Below are 13,844 nucleotides of genomic sequence, written 5' to 3'. Positions count from 1 at the left end.
AAAAAAAAAAAAAAAAAAAAAAAAGTGCACTGTTCATTTCCTCAGTAACAATGCACACAGTGACCTCACACTCCCGCCTTGGCCAAAGCTGGCTGGCTCAGATTCCCAACTCCCTCAGACCTCTTCCCTGGGTCCTTGAGAAATGTGATATCTGTGTTCGTGTTCAATAGTCATTTCTGGTGTCTGATACGTCAGGACAGCTCTAAAACTGTGGTGCCCAAAGGTGTTCCCAAGGCCCTCAAGGACAGAGACTGTCCAGAGAGAGAAGTTCCTAGTGGTCCAAGCCAAGCAATTGAGAGGATGCCAAGGAGTATCTTTGAAGCTGTGGTTTTCAAGGTATGGTCCCTGACACCTACAGCCTCATTGTCTGAGAACATCTTAGGCACCCAAATTCATGGGCCCCACACCAGACCTACTGTATAGGAAACTTTGGCAGTGGGCACCACTGTTTTCTTTTTCTTTTTTTTCTTTTTTTGAAAGCAGGATGTATTGAGAGAACAGGAAAGCTCCCATAGTGGGAGGGGACCTGAGAGGGTTGCCCACCATCGTGTTTTCATCAGCCCGCCAGGTGATCCTGGTGCCCCATCAAGCTAAGAAGCACTGTCTAAAGAGTGTCCTTCACAGGAGATGTCCAGGTTGTACCCAAGCCTGAATCATCCTCTCTGGATGGGGGTACCAGGGATTATAATTTTGTTTCTTTTAAGTTGGCATCTCACTCCATCACCCAGGCTGGCGCGCAGTGGCACACTTACGACCATCCCAGCGTCGACCTGCTAGGGTCTGGTGGTCCTTCCACCTCAGCCTTCCAAGTAACCAGAACTACAGGCACGCGCTACCATGCCCGGCTAATTTTTTTTTTTTTTTGATTGTAGAGACGAAGTCTCATCAAGTTGCCCAGGCTGGTCTTGAACCTGCAGGCTCAGGCAATCCACTCGTCTCGGCCTCCCAAAGTGCTGGGATTACAGGCTGAGCCACCAAGTCTGACCAGGATTAGAATTTTTAAAGCTCCCCTGGGCTTCTGAAAGACAGCCTAGATTGAGAACCCCTGATTTAAATGTATCGCTGTTGCCCACCCAAGCCAAAAGCACTCTCGGCTCTGAATCCCCCAACTGTCCGTGTAGAGACTATCAGAAGAGGGAAAGTTTTTTGAGAACTGAATACTTGGTTCTTCGACCCTGGCTGCACATTCGAATACCCCAGGGCCTCTTACAAAAGCCGGTTGCCTAAGCTCCGCCCCCAAAGATTCTGATTCAGTCCATCAGAGGTGGAACAGAAGCATCCATGGGATTTAAAACCTCCCCAAGTGACTCTTATGTGCAGCCAAGGTGGAGAGCCACTGGGCTAAACAGAGAGGGGCTCCTTCTTGATCACCGTTCATGTCCACAAAGGCAGATGACATGGAAGGGCATGGCGCTCTCCTGGTCAGAAGGCTTGAGCCGTAGTCACTGATCCATTTGTTCATTCCCATGTTCCACTCACTCCAAATACATATGCAGCACTTGTGTGATGGGCACAGTTCTGGGATGTTTTATTTTGGGAGGTCGGCAAAGCCTGCTCTGATCTGGTGACATTTGCACAGACACATGAAAGACGTGATGGAGAGGCCAGGTCTGGTGGCTCAAGCCTGTAATCCCAGCACTTTGGGAGGCCGAGGTGAGGGGACTGTCTGAGCCCACGGGTTTGAAAACAGCCTGGGCACCTTGGCAAGACCTCATCTCTATTATAATCCAAAACAATTCGCTGGGTGTGGTGGCGTGTTCCCCTAGTTCTGGCTACTTGGAAGGCTGAGGCAGAAGGATCGCCTGAGCCCAGCAGTTTGGCACTGGGGTGGCCATGAGTGTGTCACTGCACTCCAGACTGGGCAACAGAGTGACGCTCCAACACATACACAAAAAAGATGTGATGGAGAAAGTCCTGCCAAGATGTTAGATTCTAAGGAAGAGCCTTCCAGGCCGAAGGAGCAGCAGATTCATAAGTCCTGAGGTGGGAGTATGCTTGGGGTGCTGAGGTGAGGAGTCTAGTGTGATTGGAGTCTGCAGGTAGAAGGGGTGAGGCCAGATGGCCACTGGAGGAATTTGAGCAGATGACTGGCATGATGTGCTTTTTGTTTGTGTCGGTCTGGCTGCTGTATTGAGAATGTGAGGGAGGACCTCCTTAAAAACAGAATTCATTTATAAAAAATTGTGTATCTATTCCGATCTGTTTAAACTTCAGTCACCTTCATTTCTGGCGGCTGACAAACGTCAGGACAGCTCTAAAAATGTGGTGGCCAATAGTGTACCCAAGTACTCTCGGTTTGATGCAATCCATCTATTGAGGCGCTTTTTCCACCGCTCGAAACGGTTTTGGAACTCGTCGATTTTGATGCCTTTTAGTGCTTCTGCTGCTTTCCTCTGAGGACTTTTTTCATCCGGGGAAACAAAAAAAGTCTCTTGGGGCGAGACTGGGTGAATAAAGAGGGTGGGGACGGGGGTTATGCCGTTTTGGGCCCAAAACTGCTGAACACTCAGCACAGTGTGGGCAGGCACGCTTGTGAATCACCCATCGTGAAACGAGCAAACACGCTGCAATAATCTCCAAAAAGAAATTCACTGAAGCCAAATGCAGCTTCTCACAACAACACTGGCTGGCACGCTGATGCCAGTGGGTTCCTAGACCACTTACCTCGCGAGGGAAGCCTGTACCACAAGGGGCGTGCCCTCCAAAAAATAATTCCGGGTTTTTGTGGGGTCCCCCGCCTAGACCAGCAGTCATCATGCCAGTATTTCCTGAGTATCATGCATAGGGTTATTATAAGGAAGAATCGTCAAGCCTACCTCTTCAGGGAGGCAGAACAGCATTGTGGGTAAGGTTCAAATCACACCTACGCCACCGACTAGCTGTGTGACCTTGAAGAGGTAACCCCAACTCCCTAAAGGTTGGGTCTCTCGTCAGTTTCCCAGCAGCGCTTTGCCACTGGAGGAGAACCCCAATGCAGCCACGTGGGGGCACCCCTTCCCTCCCAGAGGCATTTCAAAGGGCAAGGGGAGTTCAGAGAGACCCTGAAAGGTTCAGAAGTTTGGAAGCAAAAAGGCCAGAACTTTCCCATCCAGACCGAAAATTTCCCTTCCAGTTTTTGCCCAAGCTGGTGGGCACGAAGTGGACAACCTGGCATTAGACCACCGTCCCTGGGAGGTCCATGCTGTGAGCGGGGAGGTGGGTCAGGGGGTCAGGGGGGAAGAAGGGCCAGAGAGGCCAGGTGAGCAGCCAGCCGCCTTACCTGGCTTCTGACGGAGCCGCCACAGGCAGTTTATAAGCCAGAGTGAGCAGAGCAGTGACCGTGAAAGATGCCAGGAGCAGCACGGCACCAAGGAGGATGAGGACATGTTTGCTTCTGCAAGGAAGAGAGGACAGGAGAGGAGGGCTCTTCGGTTCACCACAGCATTTATGGACGTGAACAGCTGGAAACTGACAGTCAGAGGAGCTTCCCACTGGCTGTGCTTTTCAGAGGCTGATGGGAGGAGATTTGGGCCAGAGCTGGAGTACCCAGGATGGCCTTGGGTCTGGACCATTTACCAGCCGTATGACCCCAGGGCGGGCGTTGAACTTGAGTTTCCTCGTCTAGACAGAATCGTACTAGCAACCTCACCTGCCCGACCCTGATGCTCACTGTGTAGCTCAAAATGAGCCCGTGCTTGGGAATGTCCCTTGTCACCTATGGAACACGATATGGACACAACGGGTGGTTGATTTAGGAGAGAGGACTGTCAGAGGCAGGATGGGACACAGGGTAGAAATGGCTCCCACTCCAAACACAGGGGAGAGAGGATGCAGTAGGAGGAGTTGGAGGGGGGACCAGGTGTCCCCCGCAACCTGGAAACAGAGCCTGAGACAAATGTCGGGGTGCAGGTAGTTCACATGGGAGTAGGAATGAGGGGTAAGATAAGAGAACAGGGAGTGAGGAAGGCCACCAGGACAGGTGGCAAGGTGGCCAATGGTCAATGCTACCAGCATGTTCCATAAAGCCTTATGAAATGTACCTCAGAACTGTCCTGAAGAATGAAAGGGGAGGCATTTCCCTACTAGCTCCTATCACCCCTGGGTCAAGGGTAGCCCCACAAGCTAATCCCTCCACACTTGGGGACTGGGCATGTGTAAGTCCAGGAAGCTCTCTGAAAGAGTCCATGGCAGGAAAGAAGAGACTGGAGGACACAGACTCAGGGATAGACATGATCCGGTTGTACTGGCTTAGAATTGTGAGCGTCTGAACCAAGGATCTGCAGTGATGCAGAAGAAATATCAAACACAGGTGCTCCAGACACAGTCCTACCTGAATGATGCCTTTGACAATCCTATTCCACTACTTGAAGTTGCTACAGTTCTTCATGAGGAAGGGATGAGATAGAAGTGACTCAGTTATAATCACAGTGAGGCAGGGAGCAAATGATTTTCATCCAGAGTGTCAACTGTAGTTTATGCTGGGAAAGGATAGTGAATCCTCACTCCATGGTGCTGTGGTTGACTAGTAATGTCTGCTATGAGTATAGGCAGGAGGCATAGGTATACTGTATATTTACCATGGCTTTTGCCAGACCCTCTGCTCTCCTTGAGTTTTTAGAGTTACTGAGCTCTAAAAAGACTTGATTCCACTGGCATTCCATACAAGCATATTCTTGGAAGGAGAAAAGCCCTAACCTTTATACCTCTCTTCATTGAGAAGCTAAGTGTGGTTGCATAGTCACAAACTTGGATGGTGTTGGCTTCCTGCTGAGGGATTGAAATCTACCTTCCGCCAGGCTGGGCTCGGTGGCTCAACCTGTAAACCCAGCACTTTGGGAGGCTGAGGCAAGTGGATTACCTGAGCATGCAGGTTCGAGACCAGACCAGACAACTTGGCGAGACCTCATCTCTACAATAAAAAATAAAAATAGCCGGGCATGATAGCACGCATCTGTAGTTCTGGTTACTCAGAAGGCTGAAGTGGAGGGATCGCTGAAGTCCAGAAGGTCAACGCCGGGGTGGCCATGAGCGTGTGTGCCACTGGACTCCAGCCTGGGCAAAGGAGTGAGACTCCAACTCAAAAAAAAAAAGGAAACCCACCTCCCATGACAGCCTCTAGGAAAGATGCTGACATTGGCACCAAGGGTCCTCAGTCACAAGGACACCCAAGTGTGTTTCCAGCCAGGTCTAGGGTGGGGAAGTACTAAGAACTCATTGTCCCAGTGTCCCAGGTGGGTGGTAAACCACCCCCGTCAGGTCATCCAATAAAAACCCACATCCACATCCAAGTAAATATGTGTTAAAGTCCCTGGGGGACTTGCGCCACTGACGCCCACCTCAGGATTCATTAGTGTCCTCCACAGACTTTGCAAGTCTCTGTAGCTAACCACCTTCTCAGCTAAATCATAAAACTTCCTGATCGCATGCGTCATGAGCTGAACTGTGTCCCCATCCAAGTCACAGGTTGAAGTCCTAATCTCCAGGACCTCAGAACGTGACTTTATTTGGAGACGGGGTCTTTAAGGAGAAAACTGAGGTTAAACGAGACCCTTGGGGTAGCCCCTCATCCGATAGGACTGGTGTCCTTAGAAAAAGAGAGCATTTGGACACAGAAGGAAGAGCGCGTGGAGACTCAGAGAGAAGATGGCCGTCTGCAAGCCAAGGGGAGTGGCTTTGAAAGAAACCAAGCCTGCCAACATCTTGAGCCCAGACTTCTCCAGAACTGTGAGGAAATCGGGTGCTGTTGTATAAGCCACCCGGTCTGTGGTGCTTTGTTATGGCAGCACTCGCAAGTTCATACATGAAGGTACCGAAACAGCCAGACAGGGAGGTAGTGAATGTTGAAGAAGATACAGGCCTGCTTTCCCGACTATTTGCCCTCTGTCCTCCTGAGCCCCTGAGCCACTAATCAGGACCTCTGGCCACAGCACAAATGGCCTGTGGCGAAGGTTGGAGGTTGTGTTTTCTGGCTCTCTCGGGGAACTACTCCCAGGACAATGGGGTGAAGAAAGAACCAGCACTCCAAGCGTTGACCATCACCCCTGTTCTCTCAAGAGTGTTTTCCTCTCAGAAAGGCCCATTCGGGGGCCATCACCCAAGAGGAGGTAGGAACAGCAGGCAGTGTCTCCCTCTGGCCTGAAAGACCCCAGACTGTGTCTTAGGCCTCTGTCAGCTCCCAGGTCCCGGCCGGGACTCCCACTGGGTTTCTCGTGTCCCTTCCTCAATGCATAACTGGACCAGCAATCAGGGCATCGGCTCCAAACACTGCCACTGAGGAAGGCTGCACGGCTTGCCATTTCTGCTCTGGCAGGACCGCGGGGTCTGCGAGACCTCACACCTGCCTGCCTGCACCTGCAGGCACTTGCCATGGGCCCCAGAGTCCTTCACGCAGCTACACCTGTTCAGAGCCGTGGTTTCTTCCCCCAGAGAACTGGCCAGCCCAGCTCTGCGGTCCCATCTGCTCCTCCTCCTCCCTGGAGAGAGCTCTTAGGGGTTGACTGCTCTGTGGGGAGGGAACATGCAACCAAGTCAGCCCCAGTGGACCTAAGGGTCTCTCAGCTCTTGCTCAGGGAGCCTGTCTCCTACCTGCAGAAGGGATCAGGACCCAGGGGCGCAAAGGGCGCACAGGGGAGTTTTGCTCAGCATCCCTAAGGCACCCTTTCCTACTCCCAGCCTTCCATGCCTGATTCCGTGATGGGGTTAAGCGGGGAGCACACCAATTTATAATTCCCACCACTCTCTGTGGTTTCATTCTGGGGAAATGTGGACATGAATAAGTAGACATGGCATGGTCGGTCTTTCTAGAAGATGTTCAGAGCTTGCTTGCTTGCTTCTTATAAAAACAAATCTTGATTCCCCAAATAAATAGAACCATGACTATCAGATTTTATCTCCACATTTCCATCTTGTGCTTTTATCCCTTCTATTTTGCTATAAAAAGTTGCTCTTCAGCCAGGCGTGGTGGCTCAAGCCTGTCATCCCAGCGCTTTGGGAGGCCGAGGTGGGAGGATTGCCTGAGCCCATGGGTTCGAGATCAGCCAGGGCAACATGGTGAGACCTCATCTCTACAATTAAATTAAAAAAAAAATTAGCCGGATACGGTGGCACGTGCCCATAGTTCCTGCTACATGGAAGGGTGAGGCGGAAGGATCGCAGGAGCCCAGCAGGTTGACGCTGGGGTGGGTGGCCATGAGCAGGCCACTGCATTCCAGCCTGGGCAACAGAGTGAGACTCCAGATCAAAAAAAAAAAAGTTGCTCTTCCTCCTCCACTCAAATAGGATATGAGATTAGGATGCTGTTGTTTTGGGGGATGTGGAAAGCCAAGGTCCTCACCCCGCCTTCCACGGTATTTATTATATGTGTAGGCACCCTACGCGCCACCCCAGCACCCAGCACTTGTCCCTGGTCTGTACCTCATCCTCCCCTTCAGAGAAGGTGCATGGGAGAGACGGGCCTGGGCTGAAGCAGAATGCAAAACCCCTACGATCCAGGCAGTCTTCACTACAATCCACTTCACACCAGCACCTCCTAGAAGGGTGAGCAGACAGGACACCAAGGACGGAGGTTGGGTTTGCACACAGGAGGCAGTGCCCTGTGGAAACGGGACGTCACAGAGAAGCTGGCCCACCCAGAACTGGCCTGCCTGAGCAGAAGCTCAGTGGGTTGTCGAGTCACCCTCCCCATCCTTGCAGAAGGGTGGGGGTCTCGCCGCTTGGGGGCGGGTGGCTGGGACTGAGGCAGCTACACTAGAAGCTCAAAGGACAGGAAACTGAGTTGGCATGTGGGCTACTCATTGCCAACAGTGAGTGCCAATGTGAAGTGTTGTCGTGCCCGTTTCAGAGACATGAACAATGAAGACAAGAGTCCAGCAGTTCACCCTTGGTCCCCTAGCTAGTGATTTAAGAGTTATGGCTTAAACCCGTGTCTTTTTTCTTCCTTTCTTTCTTTTTTTCTTTCCTTCTTTCTTTCCCTTCTTTTTTCTTCTTTTCTTTCTTTTTCTTTCTTTCTTTCTTTTTCTTTCCTTCCTTCTTTCTTTTTTCTTCCTTTCTTTCTTTTTCTTTCTTTTTTTCTTTCATTCCTTCCTTCTTTCTTTCTTTTTCTTTCCTTTCTTTCTCTTTTTTCCCCTCCCTCTCCCTTTCTTTCTCTCCCTCTCCCTTTCTCTCTCTGTCTCTTTCTTGCTTTCTTTTTTTGGTCAGAGTTTCACTCTGTTGCCCAGACTGTAGTGCAGCGGCACAATCACAGCTCATTGCCAGTCTCAACCTCCTGGCCTCAGGCGATCCTTCCACCTCAGCCTCCCGAGTAGCTGGGACTACAGGTGTTTGCCACCTGACCTGGCTAAATTTTGTTTTGTTTTTTGTAGAGATGAGGTCTCACTATGTTGTTCAGGCTGTTATGAGACTGCTGGGCTCAAGGAATCCTCTCACCTCGGCCTCCTAAAGTGCTGGTATTACAGGTGTGAGCCACCACGATCAGCCTGATCCCATGTCTTATGATTCAAACTTCACTATACCAGTAAACCACCACTGTGCTTAGTGGAAAAGAAGTCATGGAATGATTTCTTTTTAACGGTCAGTCCAAAAGTCGTTTATATTTGAATTTAGGAAGTATCATGTATTTAAGATAAGAATGTAAAAAAGCAGATTTGCCTTTCTAAAAAATAAAAAAATGTTCATTTCTTGAATTCAATTAAAATTAGGATGCTCCTCCCTTGCCCAGGATATCTGCATGGCTGGGATGGACAGCATCACGGGTCAGGCTGAGTTTTAAATGTCAAGGTCACGAACAGGTAACCATGAAGTGGAGACAGAGCAGGTCAACACATATCAGGAATGCAGCCCTTCTCCTAGCCATCAGAGACTTACAAGTGAGATACAAAAGATCATCCTTTTTACACATGCAAATAATCAGGTTTGCAACTTGTTTTGTTTTGTTGTTACTATTCCATACTGGCAAGAGTTAAATTAGACGGCTAGAAGACTGAATATTGATTCACTCTTTAAATAAAGTAATTTATCATTATGATTCAAGAGCCCAAAGGGCATTCTTGCCCTTTGACCCAGTAATTCCTCTCAAGGATTTATATTCTAAAGAAACATTGAAGTTGGAGAGCAATGATCTCCATGAAAATGCTTATCAGACCATTATTTTGTGAAAACATAAAACTGGAAATAATCCAAGTCCTCAACAATAGAGACGGTGTAAGTTATAGTTCATTCATGGAATGCAATGTTATGCAGACATTAAAACTATGTTTACTTTAGCCAGGCTCGGTGGCTTAGCTTGTTATCCCGCGCCTTTAGGAGGCTGAGGTGAATGGATTGCCTGAGCCCGCGGGTTCGAGACCCGCCTGGGCAGCGAGACCTCATCTCTACAATAAATCAAAAAATCAGCCGGGCGTGGTAGTGCATGCCTGTAATTCCGGCTACTCGGAAGGCTGAGGCGGAAGGATCGCCGGAGCCCCACAGGTCGAGGCTGCGGTGGCCGGGAGCGGCCACTGCACTCCAGTCTGGGCAACGGGGTGAGACTCCGACTCAAAAAAAAACAAACTATGTTTACTTTTATATCACAGGGAAATGCATATGTCATAAAACTATTAGAAGAAAGATGCTGAAGTGTATGCACAGCGTGCTTTCAGTTATCTAAAGCTGGACAGAGCCTGGGCAACATAGCAAGACCCCATCTCTAAAAAATGTTTTTACATTAGCCAGGTGTGGTGCACATATATAGTCCCAGTGTTTCAGGAGGCCGAGCCAAGACGATCACTTGAGCCCAGGGGTTCAAGTCTATAGTAAGTTATGATCACACCATTGCACTCCAGCCTGGACAAGAGAGTGACACCCCATCTCTAAAAAAAGGTTTTTAAATTACCTGGGCATGGTGGCACGCCCGTAGTCCCAGGCTGAGGCAGGAGGATCTCTTGAGCCCAAAATTTGAGATTACCATGAGCTATGATCATACCACCACACTCCAACCGGGGCAACAGAGTGAGACCGCCATCTTTAAAAAAAAAAAAAAAAAAAGCTGGCAGAAAAAATATCAGGAGGATAAAAAGCAGTAAAAATGTGAGTGGTGAATTCGCCTTGAGTAACAAAGTGAAATGGGGGTGATTGTTTTCTTCTCTTTTGCTCTTAATGTTTTCCAGTATTGCTTAAATGGAACGTATATTTTAACAAAAAAGAATAATAAATCTTTTAAAATATGGCATGAATAATCCACAAACTGTAAGTCTCTCCATGAATTATTGAGGCCTCCCAGCCTTCCTAAAACTAGCAAAAATTAAGGTGATAAATATCCAGTGGGAAAAAGCAGGTCTGCTGATGTATTGCCGAGAACGCTGTAAATTTCCTCACTCTTTCCAGAGAGCAATCTCACGATAGGTAACAAGCGACACCGAACTGTTCCTACCCTTTGACCTTGTAATTCCACTTGGAAATCTGCCCCCGAGGAAATAACTGAGAGAAAAAGTCGTGTATTCAAAGATGTTCGTGGTGGAGTCATTTATAATCATGAAAAATTGCACACCATCTAGATGACCCATCATAAAAATGGTATCTAAATCCTGCAACTGGCAGGAAGGCAGGTTGTGCCAATAGGTGGAAATGCTAAGGACAGGTAGATAGAAAAGGCTGGGCACTGGATATTATACATACACCGATTATATTGCCGCAAAACACATACGACTTGTGTAGGACAAACATTGGGAGATCACGTGGAAGAAAATATAGTAGAGGATTTGGTGCAAACTTTCCTGAAAACTCCCTCAATTTCTTTTTTCAATTGTGTTTGCTTATTCTGAGTCAAGGTCTCACTCTGTCACTCAGGCTGGAATACAATAATGACTCACCGCAGCCTCAAACACCTGGGCTTCGACGGTCCTCCCACCTCAGCCTCCTGAGTAGCTGGGACGACAGGCACACGCCACTATGCCTGGCTAACTTTTTAATGTTTCTGTGGAGACAAAGTCTCGCTATGTTGCCCAGGCTGATCTCGAACTCCTGGGCTCAAGTAGTCCTCCTGCCTCTGCCTCCCTAAGTACTGGGATCATAAGTGTGAGCCACTGCAGCTGGCCTTAATTTCTCAAATTTTAAAAAGCCGATCGGCACAGAACCTGGGCACTTTCTAAAGGTTTTGTGGAAGAGGTTTCATGGGGAGACCAGTTTGTCTCAGTCAGACTCACTTTTCATGGATAAAGATGATCGCTGGTGTAGTGAGATGGAACTGGAAGTCATTGGCAAGGTACCATGTCCAGCCATTGCACTGAAAAGACAACAGCAAAGGTTACTTCCTCCTTCATTCACCAGGTAGCCTTACGTCGTCTACCTGCCTGAACCAGGAGAAAAAATTCAGGAGGTGGTGTAGGAGAGTATTTCCACGGGAAGGCAAAGGACACGTGAGTTAGAGAGAAGCCTCATCCCACGGATCCTTGTAACAAGTCTGGATGGCGGGTATCATTATTACCGTTTTGCAAAATGGAGATTCAGACAAGTTTTCTCTTTTGTTAAAAATAATAACCGGACGGACGTGGTGGCTCAAGCCTGTCATCCCAGCACTTTGGGAGGCCGAGGCGAGTGGATTGCCTGACCCCGCGGGTTCGAGACCAACCGGGCAACTTGGCAAGACCTCATCTCTACCATAAATCAAAAATTAGCCAGGTGTGATAGTGCACGCCTATAGTTCCAGTTACTTGGAAGGGTTGCCAGAGCCCAGCAGGTCGACGTTGGGGTGGCCATGAGCGTGCCACTGCACTCCAGCCTGGGCAACGGAGTTACACTCTGACTCAAAAATCAATATTAATAATAATAATAATGTCATCTCCCAGGACAGTTGTGGGGACTCAACTCCTTCCCGTTCCAAGAATGCAGGATTTTTGTGATCACTGGGGTGCAACTGGAACTCAGAGGGGTCAGTGCTGGTCTCTTTCCTTTGCCTGATCTCCTCCCAACTCCTTGGGGAGAGAATGAGTTCTTTTAGAACCAAGGCCCAACTCCAGATAAACTTTTGTGGGGAATCCCAGTCTTTTCTCGTGTGATCTACATGGGATCATCTGGACAAAGCCACACAGTTTCACAGACTGTCTATGCTTGTGCCAAAAGGGCAGTTACCACTATTTTTTTCTTCAAGGAGAGGAAATTCCTGGGGACAATTCTCTCCAGGGCTTCAGGGCCCTGGTGCCTCTGCTTTCAAGGGCCTCAGGCTGGCTTTACCTCAAAAAGGCGGTTGGCTCCAGTCCTGGCCACTCATTTCCACGAGTGACCCAAGTCTGCCTGTATTCACGAAAACAGCCCCGACTGTCCCCCAGGACCCTTGTTCCAGACAGGTCCTCTGAGAGGGGTCCCACCTGCAAGCAATTAGCTGAACAGGGCTGTGGACACTACGGCAGGTTGCAGACAGAAGACAGCGTCTGGTTGGTGAACTGTTGTAAGCAATAATTAGGCCCCACCATGCTTTGGTGATTACCTTCTCAACCTTGATTTTGAGGCATATGTGGAGTTGGGGACAGGGTTTAATTAAAATGGTTTCGCTTTCATTTGCTGTGAGTTCATCATGAGGAAGCTGGTGCTTGGGGGAAAACCCCATACACAGATCTTACTGTGACTGGGCACGGTGGCTCACGCCTGTCATCCCAGCACTTTGGCAGGCGGATTGCCTGAGCCCAAGGGTTTGAGACCAGCCTGGGCAACATGGCGAGACCTCGTCTCTACAATTAAAAAAAAAATTAGCAGGGCAAGGTGGTATACACCTGTAGCTCCAGCTACTGGGAATGAAGCAGAAGGATCGCCTGAGCCCAACAGGTCAAAGCTGTGGTGGCTCTGAGCATGCCACTGCACCCCAGCCTGAGTGACAGAGTGAGACTCCAACTCAAAAAAAAAAACCCAGATCTTATTGCTCTGAACCAACTAGGTCAAGTCTGGCTTGAACTTAGTAGAATTCAGTATGGTGAGGGCGGGGTCAACGTCTCATCCCAGAATAGGCTCTCCATGCAGACATGAAGAAAACGTCCTCTCCCTGTGGGGCGACATGAACTGGCCCAGGAGCTGAGATGGGGCAGGGTCAGCGGCCTCTGGGACGGGCACCAGGATTGCGAGCCATCGCTGGCCACGGCTGTTGCCCTCTCTCTGCTGTTCACAGCGGTGGCCCGCTGTGGACACTGGTGTGGTTACACCCATCCTGTGACAAGAGGCTAGTGTCCCAACCCACAGTCCACCTTCCTACGGCGTCACTCTGACTCCTGAGAACATGCCGGAAGAGAAGGGCTTGGACTCAGGCTGGCCGGTGGAAGGTTCATCCAGTGTGTGAAGCAAGACACCAGATTTGCACCCATCTGCCCCTTCAAAGCCAACAACCCGAGACTCACCGCATTCCGGAGAGACAGGAAGTTGTTTAAAAGCAGCAAGTTTGTCCACCAGGCCTGCCGGCAGTTATCCCAGCGGAATTTGGGCACTTCCCAGACAGGTCCCCAGGGAGCAAGCGTGACCAGTTCAACCAGCAGACACACAGAATACATGCGAAGAGGCTGCAGCCTGGTGGGAAGAGCCAGGAGAGGGAAGGTGACCCCACGAGGGCTCCATCGGGCCCAGCCGCGGACACATGGCAGGTCGGGGACAAGAGGCTCTGACACGGATTGCTTTGGTGGGCAGCCACCTCCTCCACCCCTGCATCTCAAGCATTCATGCATTCGTGGGTTCCAGGTCATTATCTGAGCACCTATCATGGGCTGGCTCAGGTGTGGTGATATAAAAATAGTTACTTACTGAGCAAGATATAGATCTGTGCTAGGAGCTCTTTTCTTTTTTGAGTTGGAGTCTCACTCAGTCGCCCAGACTGGAGTGCATTGGCCGCTCCCGGCCACCGCAGCCTCGACCTG

At 49.6% G+C, this 13,844-nt stretch overlaps 1 protein-coding gene across 1 annotated transcript in view; it reads right to left on the bottom strand.

Annotated features, from left to right (window-relative positions):
• LOC103259866 (O-acyltransferase like protein-like) overlaps window positions 1–13,844 on the bottom strand; it is an 89,563-nt gene that overhangs the window by 13,301 nt on the left and 62,418 nt on the right. Inside the window, 3 exon segments of the mRNA XM_021712066.1 lie at window positions 3,260–3,373; window positions 11,157–11,236; window positions 13,335–13,500. Of these exon segments, the coding sequence (XP_021567741.1) occupies window positions 3,260–3,373; window positions 11,157–11,236; window positions 13,335–13,500 (360 nt within the window).

This window comes from Carlito syrichta, unplaced genomic scaffold, assembly GCF_000164805.1.
Source record: "Carlito syrichta isolate Samal-C Ts95f unplaced genomic scaffold, Tarsius_syrichta-2.0.1 Scaffold303038, whole genome shotgun sequence".
Lineage (NCBI taxonomy): Eukaryota > Metazoa > Chordata > Mammalia > Primates > Tarsiidae > Carlito > Carlito syrichta.
The sequence above is the reverse complement of the archived record's forward strand: the minus strand, read 5'-3'. Positions and strand labels throughout refer to the sequence as shown.